Here is a 19,131-nt window from a genome sequence, read left to right as displayed (position 1 = left end):
TTTGGGACAGCCCTGTGCCTACACTTGACCCGTGATGCGCACTGGAGTTGCCAAAGTTAGCCCGCATATAGCTGAGGACGTTGATTGTACAGAGTGATAATTATCTGTTTCTGCTGTCCGTGAAATATGTCTAACAACAAGGTAAGTTCACAGCAAGTTTGCATTGATTGTAATGTCATTTTAGTGAGGGGTGGGCAGTTCAGTCATGAGACTGTGATGCGTCCGGGTCACATCTGGTTCGTAAACAGCCTGTATTACAACGGTGCGCATACCAGTCTGTTCAATTTTCAAAGCTCCACCAATCCTACTTCAATCGGATCCGCGTTGCTACTGTGATCACGCGACCTTGTTCCACCGAGAGCAATGGGATTCATGGGCGGTTCAAGGCAAAGAATTGAATGACTCATTGCTCGCAATATTCCTGCTACACTCGGTCAAACTTGGTGTCACGAAGTTGCTACAGGAACAAATGGAGTTATAATGTTAGGTGAAAGTTCTATATCGAAATCACAATCATCAGACTGCACAGTACTTTTTAAAATCAATGTTGTACCGCCTTAACGCGATTTTTCAAGTTATGTATTTACTGGGTCAGATTTACAACGCAGAGCGTGTTGTAAAGTTATAAATCAAACTTATTTGACATGCATGAGTACGTTTTTATTTGAACGTTTTCATTTGGACGCCCTCTTGACCCACCATCCTTCTCATGGATTTTGAGAGTGGAAAACAAATAGCTGGTGGGCAAATACCGTCCTTGCTCATGCTGGGATCTGAACAGGCTTTACAACGGGCAAGTGTCATGGCCTTGGTCTATTGTGCGTTGTCCCGCTAACATGTACATGTATCAGTATAGCGGGCATTGCAAATCCCTCCCCACTAAGAGGCCTATCATAATTATGAAGTGGTGCATGGGATGGGAGTGGATCAGTTGGGATGTATCGAATCCTTGCTGAGACGGGATCGATGCGAAGCCACGGGTTTGTGGAAGTTCTTTCTACGGGTTATAGTGTACGTCTATATCGCGTGAGCACTGTCTACCAACCGTCAGAGATTCGCTTTGAAAGCCACATAGTAACCCTCTCAGGCTAAACCGACACTCGTCACGTCATAAGGGTAATTCTGACATCCAGTCTATAGGTGAAATTCCCTTCTCAATTATGTTGCAGCAGTTGCCAACGCTCAAAGATGGCACTGGCTTTTCAGACATCTCCAAGAAAGGGGGAGAGGACGAGCCAGGTGAGATTCGAACCTCCTGTGGCTGGTTTTCCTGGCGTCCAAGCTGCCTACGCTGCTTCGCCAGCCCAAGATGGCTCCTGGCTACCATCTGTGCCTACGTGTTCTTCCAGAGCATGGCAGTCAACGGCTTGGTGGATGGTTCCCTGGCCAGCTTGCAGCGCCGATTCGAGTTGTCCAGTTTCCAGACCGGGCTTCTGCCGGCGCTCTACGACGTGGTGGCGGCCGTGTTGGGAGTTCTCCTGGCCTACGCCGGCAACAAACGGAACAAAGCCCGCTTGTTGACCATGGGCACGATCTTCATAGGAATCGGCAATGTCGTCTACGCCCTGCCTCATTTCACGACGGGTTTGTACGCCTACAGCGACGATAACTCCACCGACACCTGCCGGTCAACCGGTGATGATCTCCCGACTGCCGCACCAGACGACAAGTCGACGATTGCTGCTCTCTCAGGTTACCTCGGAGTCTTCATTTTGTCTCAGGTCTTGTTTGGAATCGGTGGGGACTATGGGGTACTCCATTGGTTTTGCTTTCGTTGACGAGAGTGTTACAAGCAAGATGGCAGGGATGTATCTGGGTATGTGAATTAAGTTATATAAAATCAATAAACGTGTAAAACTTACAATGCAATTGATTGCAATGAGGTGCAGTCCTAAGGACTCTAACCGTCAATATATCTGTGCTCACCAGGAGGCTATCGGCTCATCTGTGGCTCTTTTTATTCGTCAAGTGACATCTACTCTGTTGGTACTATGTTTTAGGTATACTGTCGGCATGCGCTACCCTGGGGCCTGCCTTAGGGTTAGTGATAGCTGGTGTGCTCCTGAGTCTCTACACAGACTTCCATGCTATCGAAGGCGGGTAAGATCTCCTTTTTGTTTGTTGGCTGGGGTTTGTTTTCGACTTCATTCGCAGAGTCATTCACATTAGCTGAAACGACAGTGACATGTTGTCCCATTATAAGCTGATGTATGTGTGCAAAAATAGTTATCAATGAGCGAGGCAAAAGCCAAGTAAAGGTTGTCCGTAGAGCTCTAGCTGCAGTCAAATCGTCACCTTTTTTGCGTAGAGCTGTGAAGATTTTGAAGAAACAATGGTTTTCGAGAAATTGCCTGAGAATCCTCTATTTCAAAACTGCAAAACTACCAATATGGAACAAGTTTATGCAGTAAAACCCCCAAATGATTCTTCGAGAGGTAGCTTTTTGCCTGACCAAGTCATTAAAATGAACATAGTGATTAACTACCCTAAATCAATACGGGCAATTCACAATAGTGCACCTCCAAGAGTTTGCAACGCGTTGACCAATCACAAGGCGCGAAATCTGTCGACCCTTTCTAAACGCGCAATGGGTCGACAGATTTCGCGCACTGTGATTGGTCAACGCATTACAAACTCTTGCGAACTTCTTTTTACTTCCAGTGAAAACAAAAATTTAGATCTTTTTTATTCCTATTGTATTGTAAAGGAATATGCACAAAAACAAGTTGAGCTGACTACCAGTGAGTTACTCCTTTAAAGCTAAGCTATATAGGGCACACTTGGTCCAAGACACCACCTATTCTTACAACAATACAACAGAAAAACAAAAGGTTTCCCTGGGTCAGTTGAGGAGGATGAGTATTTTGGGTATGTTTAGGGAAAACGCATCAAGTTTCCACAATAGGGCCTAGCACTGTTGAATTTCCTTTGGAGAATAATGGATCATGTTTACATGTTGCTTATGTACAACCCTTGCTTCGTTCTCCTCGTTAGCTTGACTATCGATCCGTCCAGCGAGCAATGGGTGGGTGCTTGGTGGCTGGGCTTCATTTTCACGGCCCTTACGTCCGTTATTATCGCTGTTCCCCTGAGCTGCTTCCCTCACGAACTACCTGGTAAGACCGACCAAAGGGTACAGACGTATAATAGTTCACTGTACCAATCAGTTTTATTCGGATACACACTGTACTGATTTATCCAACATAGACGGCATTTTGTGGTGACAGCCTATTTTTAGGCAGGAAAGGGTGTAATTTCCGTTTCCAAAAGGCCATGGACCAGGAAACTTAAAATTGTCCTTCGATCCTTGAACCTATTATTTTTATATAAACCTTGAACCTTGAACACTGACGTCGTTAGTTTGGTATCTAAATGAGGACCGTTTGCCAACAGACATTTTGATATCTTCGTCAGTCTTCGATGAATACCATCAGCATGTATATTATAGTCATTCTTTTTTAAATCCGGCCACGTGCTATTTTATTTTAGGGCAGAAATTTAAGTTTGGTTTTTAGTCTATAACCTTTCCCGTCTTATTCACGTTTGAAGCGGTCGTAAGCAGTCATTTGTTTTTAGCAAAGTGAACTTGGTTCGGCAAGGATTCAGAGGAAGTTACGCATTTTTAAGTTTGCTTTTATGATAATAATAACCATAACCATTACCGCTCATGGGTCTATAGGGGGACATTCCCATAAGAACGTGCACAACATTTGTCCAACTTTGCTGTCCCATAATTCAATATTCCCTAATCTGATCTGAACCAAACTTTGTATGTTTTCATTTTAGGCCCTAAACTATCATCTCTCAAAATATGGACCGTGAAATTCGGCCCCCTTCTGGTAGTTTGAAAATAGGGAGACACTGAAATGTCTCCCTAAAAGCAAATGTCTCCCTAAAAGCAAATGCCTCCCTAATACTGAAAAATGTCTCCCAAATGATCTATTTGTAAATATATTAGTAATAATAATTATACAATAACAATACTATTAATACAAACATTAATTCAATTTATAAACAATCGAGTATAATCAAAATAAAAACGCCAGAGTATTAACAATGCCCAAACAACCCCATATGTATAAACGTTAAGAATAACTGTCTAAATACACTAAAAAAAATACGAACAATCGTGATCCACTGCATAGATACGCAGACTATCCGGGAGCAGCGCGAATCTCAGGCACACGCCATGACGGACCGAGCCGGCAAGACGAGCCACGAGCACTTCGGCAAGTCGTGGCGGGATTTTCCCGCGGCGTTGAAGGTCATGCTGAAGAATCCCACCTTCATGGCCGTGGCGATCAGTCAGGCAGCGGACGGCCTCTTGCTGACCGGCGTTGGGACATTTTTACCGATCTACTTGGAAAATCAATACGGCTTGAGTTCCGGAACGGCAAATATTATTGTTGGTAAGTTGCGTGTGGAAAATAAGAGATGTTCAAATCACGTATCAAAATAAATCGTTCCCTGGTTCCGGATCTGTTAATCATTAAGTCTGAATTCTCCTCAACTAATCTGCAAATTCAAGTAAAATGAGATTAACTCTAATCACGGTCCTCAATCCTCCGATTTCAATATGATTTTACATACACCCTAGGGATTAAGGTTAATAGTCCCCTTTTTGTGAAGGAAACAGTACAAAAGTATTTTCCAAGTTTTAGCTTTAAATCTGCACCACCCAGGATCGTCCAAGGTGGAGATGCTACTTTCCTAGTTCTGAATTGATTTAAATTAACCAGTTGCATATTGGGTCGAAACTTTATCGCCCAAATCAAATTGAATCGGGATCAAATCAAAGTGGGATCAAATCAAATGATATCAAATCATGATGGGTACCAGTCTATTTCTTTTGATGACGCCAGGTGCTCAAGTTTGCACTGCCGGCTGTGGCTCGCTGTTTTTGGGTGGTTGGCTGCTCAAACGGTTTCGCCTCAAGGTCCGGGGTATGCTCAGGTTCATCATGATAGTCATTACCGCCAACGCCCTCAGTCTGCTGACAGTGTTCCTGACGTGTCCTGAGATCCCCTTGGCTGGTGTGTATCAGCACTACGCCAACGACAGGTAGGGTGCATAGGTGGACGACGCCATTTTGTTTCCAATGTGGGAATGCTCTGTGTATATCTGAAAATGGCAAAAGCCATATCAAAGTTGGAAAACTAAATTATGTCCCACACAAATACGCGTTCAGTTTGCGCATGGGATGTGCTCAGTTTTGCAAAAAAACCAAGAACCAAAATGGCTTATAATCTTTCTTGCTATTGTCCCAAATCTGTGCCCTTAACATAGAAGGACGCCCCCATGTGTTTGCAATCCGCTTATGGTTGGAAGAGAAGGGAAGAGAATTTTATAAACTATTGTACCTTCGATAACGAAAACCCTTGAATTTGAGTATTACTCTTGTGTTATGGTTAACAAGGAATTATATAACGTGCACTGATATTTCTCTCTAGCTGTGGTAATGAATTTCACGAAACTAAAGGCTGAATTGAAACAACAGTGACATATTTTGTGCACATGTGAAATACTGCACAGTGAACATACATGTAACCAGTAGTTACGTCAAGAAACTAGGCCACTGTATCATTATGAGAGGAACAATTTTTTTATTAGTTCTATATCGGTCGTGCATCTGGACGACCCGTGCAATGATGGATGCCAGTGCTCGACCACACCCTACTCACCTGTCTGCGGCAGCAATGACGTCATGTATTTCTCACCCTGTTTCGCTGGGTGTCAAGCTCAAGTCGTCGGTGTATGTATGCCAGTTATTCATGTATTCTCTGTTCTTCGTTAATTGAGATTTGTGCCCCCATGAATTCCAGCAATGGGAGGAACCGTGTTGGAACACTGGTCGTAAATGGTGCAGGCTTTCTCTTCCTCATAATTATGCAATATCCAAATCATGATACCTGTCCATTGTACCTTCGGTAGCTGATTCCCCTAAGGTGACACACTTCGACGGTTTCCTCGAATTCCCCCCCCCCCTGCAGTCCTGCTAAATCTCTGAGTTGAAAAACTGAAAATTCAGTGAATTAAATATTGATACTTTCATCGCAGTAATACATGCTGTTGAACCTTTATGAACAATTTTAGTGTCATAAAATTTAGTTTGAAATTCAAAAACGGTGGCGTCCGGAAATTGGCTGCAACTTTAGGTGATTGTTCCTTTATGTCACAGCTGAATCAGAGTAACCATTTTGGTTTTTTTTTAGTCTTTTCCCTGGCAGGACCATGATTGCTGTTGGCTATTGTAGTTTTGTATTAATTAACTTAGTTCACCTTTGTGTTAGCCCTAGCCCAGCTTTAGAATGCAGGGGCGTGCATGAGTGCACCCTTGGCACTTGCTGAATGTGGGTGTGAATGTATATAAGGATTGATTAAACAGGGTGTGGGGTGAGATTTGCTACATGTTGCGGTAGAGGGAACATGGCGCACTTTAATAAATCTCAGAAAAAGCTAACATTCACATTTACGCATTTCTTTCAATTCGATAAATTCGGATAAATCATTATTCCACCCAAACACATACCCAAGTTTGTGAGATGGTGGTTTTTGGTTTTTTGTTTAGTTTTTTTCTTCTTATTTTGGGGTACATCTTACCACTGGCAACTGGATATTTAACTTGGTCATTTCAAGCTTCGTCTCCGATTTGTAATTTCTGCGACAATGCACGGCAGGACAAAACGGTGTACACGGACTGCACCTGCGTATCGACCTACAACAATTCTTCAGATTCCACGGCGGTTCCGGGCAGATGTGGTACTTACTGCACTCGGATGTACATCTTGATAGGGTGTCTATTCATCATTACAGCCACGACGTTTTTGGACAGAGTCGCAGCAGTGAACGCAGTTTTAAGGTAGGTCCACCCCTCCGTCTAGCACAGTGGGGTTTTTTTTTACCTCTATTTCGAATTAGGTATGTTGATAGCGCAATAGCGCAAAAGATATTCATTATGACAGAAGGGATACGTGCACCCTAAACCAACTTTGACAGGAAATCAAAAAGTCAAGAATAATCTACATTTTTGCTGCACAGTATTGTTTTGTTTTTCTATTTCGCACAATTTGGTTAAGTTTTACCTCTTTCTACTGATTCACTTTTGTTCGACCGACTGCGCATCAAACACTCGTTACTCTTGGTGATGGACTTCGTGTCTACAAAATATAAAAGAGCCTGGTGCTATATGGCTAGGCCTATCAATGTGGTAAACGCTAATTCGCATCAGAAACTGCTGTCTTTCTTAAAGATGCATTCCAGACGGGCAGCAGTCGTTCGGACTCGGCATGTACGGATTCATCTCGAGACTTTTCGGTAAGCCTTGTTGACAGTGGCTTGTTCTGCTGTTTAATTTAGGGGCCAGGGGGCCATGCGGCTTTAGGCTCGTTCAATATGATGTTGGGGGGGGGCAAAATATCAAAGGCCTTACTCAAGGTCCCGACATGTTTGCTTTTATTTCGTGGTGTATTAGTGCTAATATTTTATAAATAAGTGTACCAGTTATTTTTTTTCCTAATCAACTATTATGAAGTATTATTTGTAAAAAAAGAGAATTCGAAAAACAGATTTTCAGATCTTCAAATACAAATGACGTTATCATAACCGTTGACTGGATATACTCTGAGTGTCGGGATATCATGTGCCAGCGAGTCAGAATGGATTTTTGGAGTGACCGCTTTCTCGTTTGTTCTACCCTAGAGGTTTTTTTTATCATAGGACACATGTACAACACAAAAAGATAGGCCTACTTAAAATCAAACGAGGTGTATATGTCCCCACAAGTGGCACTGAACAGCGTGATAAAAATCAGCATGCTCTGCGCTTCTGAAGACGGGAAGTTCTCCGAGAAGCTTGAACACAAAACCAGGAAATATGGTCCTTAAAAATGTGATCACCATTTACGAGGAGAGTAACTCCGTGTTAAGAACTTTGACACATGTATATCTCATGCACCTCGGCCCAAGCTCGTGAAATTACGGTATGAATCTTCACAGGTTCCCTGCCCGGGCCCATCATCTTTGGTAGTATCATCGATGCCACTTGCACCCTGTGGCACGAGGAGGGAGGCAGACGGGGCCAGTGTTGGTTTCACAACCGTTCGGACCTGTCGCTTTACCTGGTCTTGTTCGCCCTGGCGCTGAAAACCACGGCTTTCATCAGCACCTTTGTGGGCTATAAGTTATACCGACCACCCGAGAGTGACGAGGAGCCCCAGACGGAGGGGGAATGTTTAGACTAGTAGTAGTTGAAGTGTATTTTTTGCAAATCTTATAACGTAGAGTATGCTAGAGATTAGCTTTTCAGTTGAGGATATCTTTATATGATGAGGGATTAGAAGAACTGAATCACTTTGAATATTCGGCCTTCCTTGGGTTTATAATACATCCTTGTGACCTTTCATACAGTCTCAAAATAAAAGTTGCGATTTGAAAATGAGATTTTGAAAAGTGTTTACAGAGAAAGGTTTAAATAGAATAATCTTGATCGTGAAGGCATTCTTTTTCATTATGTAATACAAATAGGAAAAAGATTGTTTTCATGGTTAAAAGCACATTGTAGAATTTATTTTATTTACGTAATCTGCCTAAGCAGAATGTTTCTTGGACGGATACTCCTTTTGGTTTTGTCTTTTAACAAAACATAGTTTTAGATATACTGCTATTTTATTACCAAAAAGTATTGTAGAGGAAGGTTTGACACTCTACCCCTGATGTCTGTGGGTTGACACTAAAAATGGTTGTGGTCTATTGTTTTAAATGAAGAAGATCAGCAAAATGTAAGGATTGAAGCAAGAAATGGAAACCCTGGTCTTAAGAATTGAAACTGCCGAGGATTTCAGACCCAGTCAATCAAGAGGCAAGTCGCAAATCCCATCACAGATAGGGTTGCAGATCAAGTCGCCAACAATGCAAGATTAATGAGGATTCAAAAGATGGGGCATAAGCCTAAGAACGTTTTTCATCATCCGAGTGATAAACTTAGCGTGATCTGTGATTGCTTGTGACTGAATTGCAATAACTTGGTTAGATTGTTCGAGATGATGGGATTGGTCAACCAAGGGATTTGGTAATATGGCAAGGTGTAGTCGTCAAAGAGGAAAACGAACAAGACGGTTAATTTACTGTTCAAACCTTCACAGACAGAACGATCCTCATCAATCGATGGAATTTCAATGCATCTACTTAAGGCATATACATTTATATAATTTTTGTAAATTTAAAATGTACGAGTTGGCCGAATAGTCTAATCTCGTTGAGAAAAATATATGGATTTATAATTGATAATCAAGCCTGCCTAATTCAGAACATTGAGACAAAAACAGTTGTGTGCTACCTCCCTGAAGAAACAACCACCCTTTGTTGTTGAAACATTGTAGTGGAAAATATGACATTGACCGGTATCCCGAGCAAGTTTAGTGATGAACTCAATGCTGAAATAATATATGCACGTAGAAGTGGAAACGCAACGAAGCGCAACTCATCAAAATTAATACACAAACGAAGTAAATAAAATAAGTGAGTGCACATCGAAAATGTTGTCTAAAATTATACTAAAAGCGAAAATGAATGTTTAGACAATTCGGATCGTATTCAGATTTTATGAAGGAGTCCATACATGTAACTGTATAAGGCACTTCGGCAGTACATCCATTCATTTTGGGCGCGGGGCGCATCAAGTTGAACATTTGAATAAAACTAAAAAAAATAAGGATACTCTTGACTGTAAGAAATTCTTACTTCATTCCAAATGCACGCTCATACCCACACACCCAACAAATTTATCGCTGAAACAAATTACAGATTAGTACAAAATACTAGCTGGAACCGAAAGCATAGCGCTCTTGGCTTCGCCTGGGGGCGCTATGCGTCATATCCCACATCACAGCAGTCAACAATTGTTAACTGTAGATGGATGCTATAACAAGTTTCAGGGTTTTGATTCAATGGTATGCATGTGGTCTTGGGGGTATCAGTCTGTTGGACAGTTAGCATACATCACCCGATGTAAAGTACAAGTTACTGGTAAGTAAAAGGTAAACGATGTTTGGCACCAAAAAGACTACTCGCACTCAAGATATTCCAGGTGCCATTATTATGAATTTTAACCAAAAAACTAGGTGTTTTAGGGTAAGAAAAAGAAAAAAGTTCAGTCTTATGACAAATATTTAAAAAGCAATATTAGAAAGAATTGCCCGAGTACTCTTGCAGTGATAATGACTATATCCTCTGCAAAAGCGATGCTACAGCTCCGTTTGAGGTTGATCGATCTCTTGCAGTGTTCCGTCGATGACGCCAACATACATTAGGGAAATGGATTCCTTTTCCCCTCTGACGGAGCCGTTCTGCTCTTGTAGGCCAAGGAATATGAGACTTCAAAAGTACCATGGGGCTGGCACGATGACGCGGCTCTTGAAATGGCTGTATATGACATGTTGAACAGCGGGGGTATAATGTTATGTGTAGGGTAGCGTCCTAGCCAAATAAAAGCTACCATGTCTTCAAGTTCATCCGGCACCATCAGCTTCAAGAAAAGGGATGCAGTTCATGAGGATAGTCATGAACGATTCAGGAGTTTCTCAGATTAATCGGTAATCTTGGCGGATCAGGAACTGTCCTGAAAAAGAACCCTTGGCTGCATTAATCTCGGTCCTTCAAAGTGAGGGAACAGACGCAGATATAACCGCAGAATTGGTGCTGGTATTGTCATTAAGGAAGAGCTCAATAAATGGTGACATTTTCTTCCTAAAAATCGAATGAGGAATCAACTTCCTCGCTCCCAGGGTATTGCTGTGGTGGAAAGCACAGGAGTAGAAAAATATTATGAACTGCCTAAAACAGCAACAAATCTACTTCCGGATCCATTACGTGATCACGATATGAAATGGACAACCGATGTCACTTTTCTCTAAAGACGCTAATTCGAGGCAGCAGACGGCTAGTTTAAGTCACGGCTTTGAGGGTTCCTCCCATGGGTGTAAATCCGGGGGTGGGTATATAGCCCCCCCCCTCACACGTTTTGAGGTGGGGGATGGGCTATCGATTCATCTGCCCACTTTATGTGTGGTAAGTAAAATATGAAAGCGGATTGTGAACAATTTATCAGACTCCTAACGACTAAAATGCGTTCAATGTTACTCAGAAAGGAAAAAAAAATTTAAAAAGCAATAAATATGCCCTTCTGTACGTCAACCTCTTTAAGAGCCTGTGGTGTCACCCAACCCCTTTTTATATTTTCATGGCCGGGCAAGTCATTCCCCCCCCACCTTTCCACATCCCCCCAATTTCAGGCACAGATTTACGCACTGGGTGCGTGTTTTGACAATGTGATACAAAATATGGATCCAAACCGTCCTGCTAGATATTACTTCGAAAGAAACAATACACAATTGAGAAGACGTGTCCAAGATGTAAAACCGAGAGATGTTCGAAGCTAAGTCCTTTTCGTAAGTCTGAATTTTTCTTTATGGAAAGAAAAAAGTAGATGAATCTTTCGCTTAATCCGCTTAATATCGGGACACTGCATGATTTATGATAGGAAGTAACGTGTAAGTTGTATTTTTAGAAAAGTTCTATATACATGCATACTGCAACCCTGCCCAACGTCTACTTCAGTAACCATGGCTACAACCACCATGGTGGGTTCAGGCCCCAGCTCTCGCTTCAGATCACGTGCCTGGTGATGTAATGCCTAACGCTTTAAATTAGATCTTACGTAGCTTTTCAATCAAACGGTGAATATATAAAGTCAGCGAAGTGATCGGACTGGCCCCAGGACGCGTACGGTTGATCAACAACCAGCGCGTTCAGCAAATGGATGAGACGTAGATTAGGTGCTTGTGGGGTTTGTTTGTCCATTAGAGAACTTCCATTACTGTGTATCTATACTACTTTCAAGCTCATAAATCTTTATAAATCAAGGTTATAAAACTGATAGAATTGCAGATGATGATTGATGACCGTCCATGAAAACTGACGACTGTATCAAGACACTAATTAGGCGCATACTGGCAGATTGACCTGAATCATTCCTGTCACACTTGGGACACTTTGGTGAGCAGTTCGTGCATCTGTCAAGGCACACTTCGACCTTAGTATTCAGGGCTTGGCGTAGTTTGACGCCAGAGCGTACGACAGATTGGAATTGGAGCCGGAGTTTACAATACAAGAGCGGGTTGCTCGCTGCGCGACCGACCGACTGACCGACCATCTACAATGGCCCTGGCCTCGCCGAGAATCGCTTGCCCAACCCAACTAGCCGTGTTGGCTGTGCTTTTTCGGGTTATGAGCAACGGTAAGGTTATATGTTCCGTCTCTGCAACTGTAACATTGAAAAGTCAAGTTCAGTTGGGGGAATATTCAATAAAATAGCCTTGTTTAGTACAAAGGCAAAACAGCGGATTCCGCTGTTCCAATAATGTTTTCTAATTGTCAACATTCTAACCCTACTCTGGAGACTATTCCACCGTTTTTCGAAAAGAAAAAAAACCGTCTCTTCGTTCTCACTCAGTTTCTGCTATCGCAACAGAATTCATTTTTCTCCTCTATCTTGTCAGGTGATTAAACACCGCATTGCACTGAATGAAGTAATACAGATTTTCCATATCCTAGTCGATTTTTTTTTATCTCTTCAAAATGTGTATGTCCAATTCGTTGTAGGTTTCGTTTGGGCGCAGTCGACTTCGTCACACTCACCACAGCCAGGTAAATGCAGTTGACATAACCTATAGTCACTGGTCCCCTAAAGAAAAGAGACTACCACTGCTAGTATTTTACAGACAATATATGAACCTTTTCGTAAGTTATGGCTGGAGTCAGTAACATATAGCTCCTACAATTTCTGCAGTGTTGGTCTCATTCTTTAAGAATCATATGGCGTAAACTCTATTAATAGTTGACGACAGCATTTTGTTTCTGAATCTTTAATCTCCCTTACCTACCATCCAAGTTGAACTTATTTGTTTTCAAAGTGGGGTGTGTTATTCACGAACTGTTATCCATCATTTTTACTGCAATCCAGATTTGAACATGTGCAACAACTTTCCTTGTGAGAATGGCGGGGCTTGCAATGGAAACAGTGACAGCTATACCTGCACCTGCCAACCAGGATTTACCGGAGACCGTTGCGAAACACGTAAAAGGCTTATTCCACTTTAGTGTTTTGTTATTGACTTTGTAAATCCATCGATAAGTTATATTGTGACAAGCATGCCTTCTACTTATTGATATTGGGGATATTGAGTTATGGTCCCATTTTTTAATGGAAAATCATTATTTCAATTTTGTGACGTCACCCCCAGTGGCGTAGAAGACAAACAATGCTGGATGTACATGTATATGTGTATGCATATCGTTGTTCAGGGTCCACTTTTGTTGCCAGATGGCATTTTTTCAATTGTTTAATTAAGATGGTGTCTTTTTATGTTCTCGTTGAGTCTGAAAACATCTTCTGCTGTTGCTCCTTCCGATCTTCACCTTATCCAGTCGATAAGGCTCCCCCAGAATTCCTCAACTGTCCACAAAACATCGATGCAACAATCCCGAGAGGATCAGTCCTTGTCTGGGTGAACTGGTCCCCGCTTAAAGCAGTGGACGATTCAGGAGTTTGTCTGACTCCGGAGCTTCTGTTCCAAAACCAAAATCAATTTACCTGAGGGGGGGATATGTCATAGAGTAGACTCACTGTGGCTGTAGACTCACTCGATAATAGTGCGTGATGCAGGTTCACAGTCTATGTAACACCGGCGGGTATAAGTTGACCACTGCATTTATGTTGATCTACTTCCAACTAACCGTTTGTGGGAAAAATAAACGCAGACTGTATTCTTAGGTGAAACGAAATGATGTCATTTTTATGTACTCAAAATGGCATCACTCTGCAGTGTGCACGACTTGTTAAGGGCTTTAATTCCGATGGTTTATGAGAAAGAACATTACAGTGCGGAAGCTCTGTTAAGACTGTCTAACCACTTGAGTGCAGTTACAAGGGAACATTCTATTCCCTAACCGAAGTATTCCACTGTTTCCCAGTGTTAGACGCTTGCTTTTCGCGACCATGCTTACATGGCGGAACCTGTCAAGCGGAGGGAAGTGAATACCACTGCGTATGCAGAATCGGTTTCAGCGGGTCAACTTGTCAGCAAGGCAAGTAGGGCGGACTGATTCAAAACAGAATCTTCTGTAAAGCCGAGAAAAGCCTAGCATTTGTTCAAGAGATTGCTTCGTGCAAGACCTTATACACCGACGCCTGAATGTAGCCCAACACGTGCTTAAATCTAAGACAGGCTACATGATATACAGTTAGTGCACGTGTTACCTTTGGGTACAAGGTTGTGGCTCCATTTAGATGTGGTGCGAGTTTTGCACACGTTTCTGCATTTCTCCAGACTTCCAATTCTAGTTGAACATTAAAAGTCGGTTAAACTCCAAAATCGTTTCACTTCAGTGATATGCCAGACTCCATTTATATTTCATGAAAGATTGTTCATCCTCTTGTTTTTTCTTTTCTCCAGAAGCGGACTCGTGTTCCAGCAGTCCTTGTGTGAATGGTGGTACGTGTGTCGGAAACAGCATTAGCTATGACTGCGCATGCCCGGCTGGATTTACTGGAGTTAACTGTCAGACAAGAGGTAATGCTTAAGTACAATTTTCTGCTCTCGTAGTTAAGATTCAACTTCTTTGCCAAGTTCTCTCTCTGTTACATTCAAGCATTGAAAATCGACTAGGTTTTACAAATACAAATCTTTTTTTTTCATTTCCAATCTCCCGTATCTACCGTCCAAGTTTATCTTTCTGCTTTCATTTCAAGGTGCGTTATTCTAGTCGCCATTCACATTTCGCGAACTATTCTTCATCTTTTTGTCTATCATGCAGAGTTGAACGTGTGCATGAGCTCTCCTTGCAAGAATGGTGGAACATGCCATCAGGGAACCAGTGTTCGCTATAACTGCACATGCCCGCCAGAATTCACTGGAGAAAACTGTCAACAGCCAATACGTAATGCTCAAAATTACAGTTTTGACTTCACGTGCATCGCTAGACCATTTTGAAATGGGGGGGGTGTACGTCCCATGAATTAACCGACCGACCGTGATGCAAAACGAGTGTACTGTACCCCCCTTCCTTTCATTTCCATTTTCCGTCCTTCTTTGTTTTTATATTTTGCTGACAGACCATGATTTGGTCGACAAAACTAACCAATGGACGTTGTGACACCATCAGACACCCCCTCTAGCGACGCTCGTGCACGGTTTCGTGTAGTTGTAAATGATACTACTTGCAAAATTATTCTGTGTCAAAGTCGAGGTTTCATTTTAGTTAGATGCTTTGTTTCAGAACCTTTTTACTTCATTTCTCTCTCCAGCTTCACTTTTCAAAAGTTGTCCGAGGGACATAGCTGTGAACCTGCCGGTGGGAGAGACGCATGCCTACATTTTATGGGAGGTGCCCCTCGTGAAATCCGAGTACGAATACGTACTGGTGTCATCTAATTACGAGCTAGGAAGTTCATTCTCGATTGGGCGACACAGGGTTATTTATAGGTGCATTGGCCATTGCTCGACCGAGGATGGACATGCTGTGAAGTGGGAATGTGCCTTCAATGTCAATGTTGCTGAAATTCCAGGTGCGATTTTCCTCTTTGAATGTGTTTAATTTACTTTCTCACCACAAACCGACAGGTGCCGGTCCGTATTTAAACTTTGGGTTTCCATTTTTTTTTAACACTTAGAAGCAACCTGAACTCCACACACGCCGCATCTTCCAACCGACAATGTCATCCCTGGCAAACATGTCAAAGAGTCGATGTGTACTAACTCTTGAAAATAGCAATGCAGTAATGTAATTTCAGCTATAAGTCAATAAAATTCATTCAGTTGAGGGCACTTTTCAATCAACTTACCCCCCCCCCCAAACAAAAATACTGGGATACCCCTCGTTATACTTTGTCAATTTCAGGTATAGAGGATGTAGGCCTACTCTTGAAAAGCATGCCTTTGCTCAGCTGTACCGTCGTGCGACAAATGCATCACCGTAGCGCTTTGTGTGGCATCTTGCATTTTTGACCAACAGGTTCCGTCATTAAGTACTGTCCAAAAGATATCCAGGTGGACCTACCGTATGGTCAGCACGAGGCCTTTGTCACGTGGGCCCAGCCGCAGGTGTTTGGTGGCGGCATTCACGTGGTCAGAGTTGTCCTCGCCGCTGTGAACCGAGAGACGAGTCCAGGGGTTCGGTTCTCCGTGGGTAACCACACGTTAATCTATCAGTTACAGCAGGGCACCAGTGAATGGGAGGAATCGTGCTCATTCAACATTGAAGTCACAGACAATGGAGGTAACAGAAGATTAGGTGTACACAACCACACCGAAAACATGTCCCATTTGTCAGTGGTATTTGGTCCCTTAAATTTGATTAATGTTAAACCTCTGAGATAAAACCTAACACCAAAATTAAAGTACCACTAAGATGCATCACGTTCAAGAGGCGTTTTAATTGTGGAATATTGTGAAATCTAACTGAGTCATTTTTGGCAACCTTTGGGTCAGTTCATACAGGTGGAACCATCCAATGCGACACCTACACAACGACTTTAGTTCTCGGTGCAGCAATGTTCGTCGTCAGTGTTGCGTGCATTTGCCTCTGCTTTTGCTTTATAAGGTACAATTATAAGAAAATTGCGACAATTTCAAGAGTAACAATGCACTTACTCTCGTATGTCGTGGAGGTCTGGGGTCAATCTTCACTCTTTACTGATTTTTCATTTTCAAGGACAAGGCGTCAGCTTTCTTCAAGGGGGTCATCGCGTGCCATGGTCCCCTTGGATGCCATCTCGTCGAATTCTAAGACGATCAACAACGGCAGCAGTTTTAGCGACCCCATTAACCGACCGAGATACCAGTACCAGACCGACCCGAAGCAGCTACCGCCGGTACCTCCTCCCAAACCCGGCCTGCCGCTGGAAGATAACGCCTACGAAGCCCTGGACAACTACGGCTACCTGAGCTTGGAGCCTAAGATGCAAAATACGGGGATGTGTCAGCTGCCAAGAGCCGTTTATCAGAAACCCAAAGGAATCAATGAGTATTAGCCCTGTCATACAGGAATAGTTTGGAATGATGTAGCCTGTGTTTGGAGAATTCTATTCTTAAGCTTTTAAGATGTGATAAGGATAACCGACACTGCGCAGCATTCCTACCAAATCCTAACGAGGAAAATAAAGCTTAGTTTGATTAGGAAAGTGAAATTTTCCCCAATGGGTTTTGGGACCGACTCTATTAAGTCGGCTTAGGTAGTATACTTTCCGTCTTCGTTTTTGTCCACTGATATGGTACAAGAAATAAGTAGAAATTCGATATATGGATATCTCGTCAATGAATGTGTCAATTTTTCAGGTGTTCATATTGTTTTATTGTATTGTTTGAAATTGTCTTAGATGTAAATAAGCGTACTGTAAAAAAACTTTTAAGAATGAGTTTCAGCAAGTTTCACACTCATATGTACATAATATTCAATTTTATTGATGTGAAATAAACGAACAAATGAATTGCATAATTATGGTGAATTGTAAGCCAAACATCCTAGCTCACAAAACTAAAATAGGTTACATGTGTATTATACTTTCATTATGTGTTTTCACAACATTAAATCAAATCCGAAATTTCTCTGTAATCCTTTTGATAGCATGGGATTTTGTACACAACTGAAACTCTTACATTGGCTTAACACTTTGATATTTTTGCGATATTATAGCTTTGGCATATAGGACAGATGTTTGATAGTACCAACCCAAAGATTAGCTCCGTTTGGGATATTCAGAAATTGTTGCCTTGCACTTCATTTAGAATTGCTTAAACTGTTATGTCACACGTGTCCTTTTTTCAGTTGTTAGGCCAAAAATGTCTCTGGTTTCTGGTCAGGAACTGGCCTCAAAAGAGGTGCGGCCACGTGGCTTTTTTACCCTCACTTTCTTTTCTGGAAATGATGTACGATAACGCACAATGTCCATCTCGACTACATGCGCACGTAACGCGTACGCCTGCCGCTACGAACACTAAAATAGACTGGCCCTCGCATGTATTTTTACTGTTTAAACGTATTTTCAGCTTACAAATGTACACAGGACATAAGACCACCTCGTTTGTCTGGTTCCCAGATGTAAATGTATAACACAGAAATGACGTCATCTAAAAAGAATGCCGGACTTGTATGGGGAACTACAAGGACTCCTTTATTGTACATATTACTCAAACCGTACCCCCATCAAAAACACGATAAATTCACGCAGTAGCAAGATTCCAGTCGATTGAGCAAGTTTGACAGCTTTTGGACATCGTTTTCTACCAAATAAAAGACTTTTTTTTAATTTGCCGATGCGCAGGTCTACGGCGACGCACGCGCTGACCAGAAACCGGACCCTTTTTTTGGCTTAACCTTAAAATTTCAAAATTCATTGTTTTACAATTTCTAACTAACGATTGTCTTTCGATAAGGTAAGAAAGCCTTTCTGCATCCGAGAAAGATCGGTAATCGAAGAAAATCAATAAATCCTGAATATATATACCCTCCAATTCTCAATCTGACGAATTTAACAATCCGTTCAATTTTATTCTGAGCAATTTCAAAGAAAGAGATACGACCGGTTATAAAACTTGCCAGCACTCTTCCCAGGGTGTTCCGGGAAAAGTGCTCAATCTCGCTTGCCCGCAAGTATTTCAGGAAAATACTCTGTCTACAAAAGCCTAGAAAAACTCTCAAAAAATAGCCGAAACCAAAGGCAAATGAGCTTTTTCGGTATCTCCACACGAGGTGAAACAAGTTAATAGGCTTATCAATTCGCCATTTTCTAAATTCACGTAATTGGGAGTTTACCATACGCCGTGCTCAACCGTCCCACGCGCGCGATCGCCGTTCTACCAGTCATTATCACAAACCTATTTACTGTCCAGTGAAGCAAAAATTGTGGGCTGAACCATATACGAAATAAACATCGGCACGGTCATTTCAATTTCCGCCCCGTCCTTGATGGCAATTAGTCTGCATCAGTAAGTGCCTACTTGGACATTAAGGGCCATTAGCCTCTGTATACATTCGCAGGATAAAGCCTGTTATTGAGGAAGATTATTATAGGCCCTAT

General features: G+C 42.2%; 1 protein-coding gene and 1 pseudogene across 3 annotated transcripts; both read left to right on the top strand.

Moving 5' to 3' along the window:
* Window positions 1–10: 10 nt before the first annotated feature.
* On the top strand, window positions 11–10,172 carry LOC110974709 (solute carrier organic anion transporter family member 4A1-like; annotated as a pseudogene). The gene is made up of 10 exons (XR_015425527.1): window positions 11–141; window positions 1,170–1,816; window positions 2,001–2,100; window positions 2,995–3,116; window positions 4,146–4,409; window positions 4,863–5,061; window positions 5,611–5,752; window positions 6,678–6,859; window positions 7,250–7,314; window positions 7,995–10,172. The product of XR_015425527.1 is annotated as a solute carrier organic anion transporter family member 4A1-like (transcript).
* Window positions 10,173–11,602: 1,430 nt separating this feature from the next.
* LOC110974794 (uncharacterized) lies at window positions 11,603–18,577 on the top strand. 2 transcript variants are annotated; one of them, XM_087138524.1, is made up of 10 exons: window positions 11,603–12,291; window positions 12,657–12,701; window positions 13,018–13,131; window positions 14,028–14,141; window positions 14,510–14,626; window positions 14,871–14,993; window positions 15,361–15,621; window positions 16,068–16,331; window positions 16,544–16,655; window positions 16,767–18,577. In XM_087138524.1, exons 1-10 carry the CDS (start codon window positions 12,213–12,215, stop codon window positions 17,083–17,085), a joined length of 1,548 nt encoding a protein of 515 aa, XP_086994650.1. In that variant the 5' UTR covers window positions 11,603–12,212; the 3' UTR covers window positions 17,086–18,577. The 2 variants fall into 2 exon arrangements, with proteins under 2 accessions (XP_086994650.1, XP_086994651.1); XM_087138525.1 differs by lacking the exon at window positions 14,028–14,141 and having other exon boundaries at window positions 11,604–12,291.
* Window positions 18,578–19,131: the final 554 nt, after the last annotated feature.

Source organism: Acanthaster planci, linkage group LG06 (assembly GCF_054643075.1).
Source record: "Acanthaster planci isolate LZ-2023a linkage group LG06, COTS_SCS, whole genome shotgun sequence".
Taxonomy (NCBI): Eukaryota; Metazoa; Echinodermata; class Asteroidea; order Valvatida; family Acanthasteridae; genus Acanthaster; species Acanthaster planci.
The sequence above is the reverse complement of the archived record's forward strand: the minus strand, read 5'-3'. Positions and strand labels throughout refer to the sequence as shown.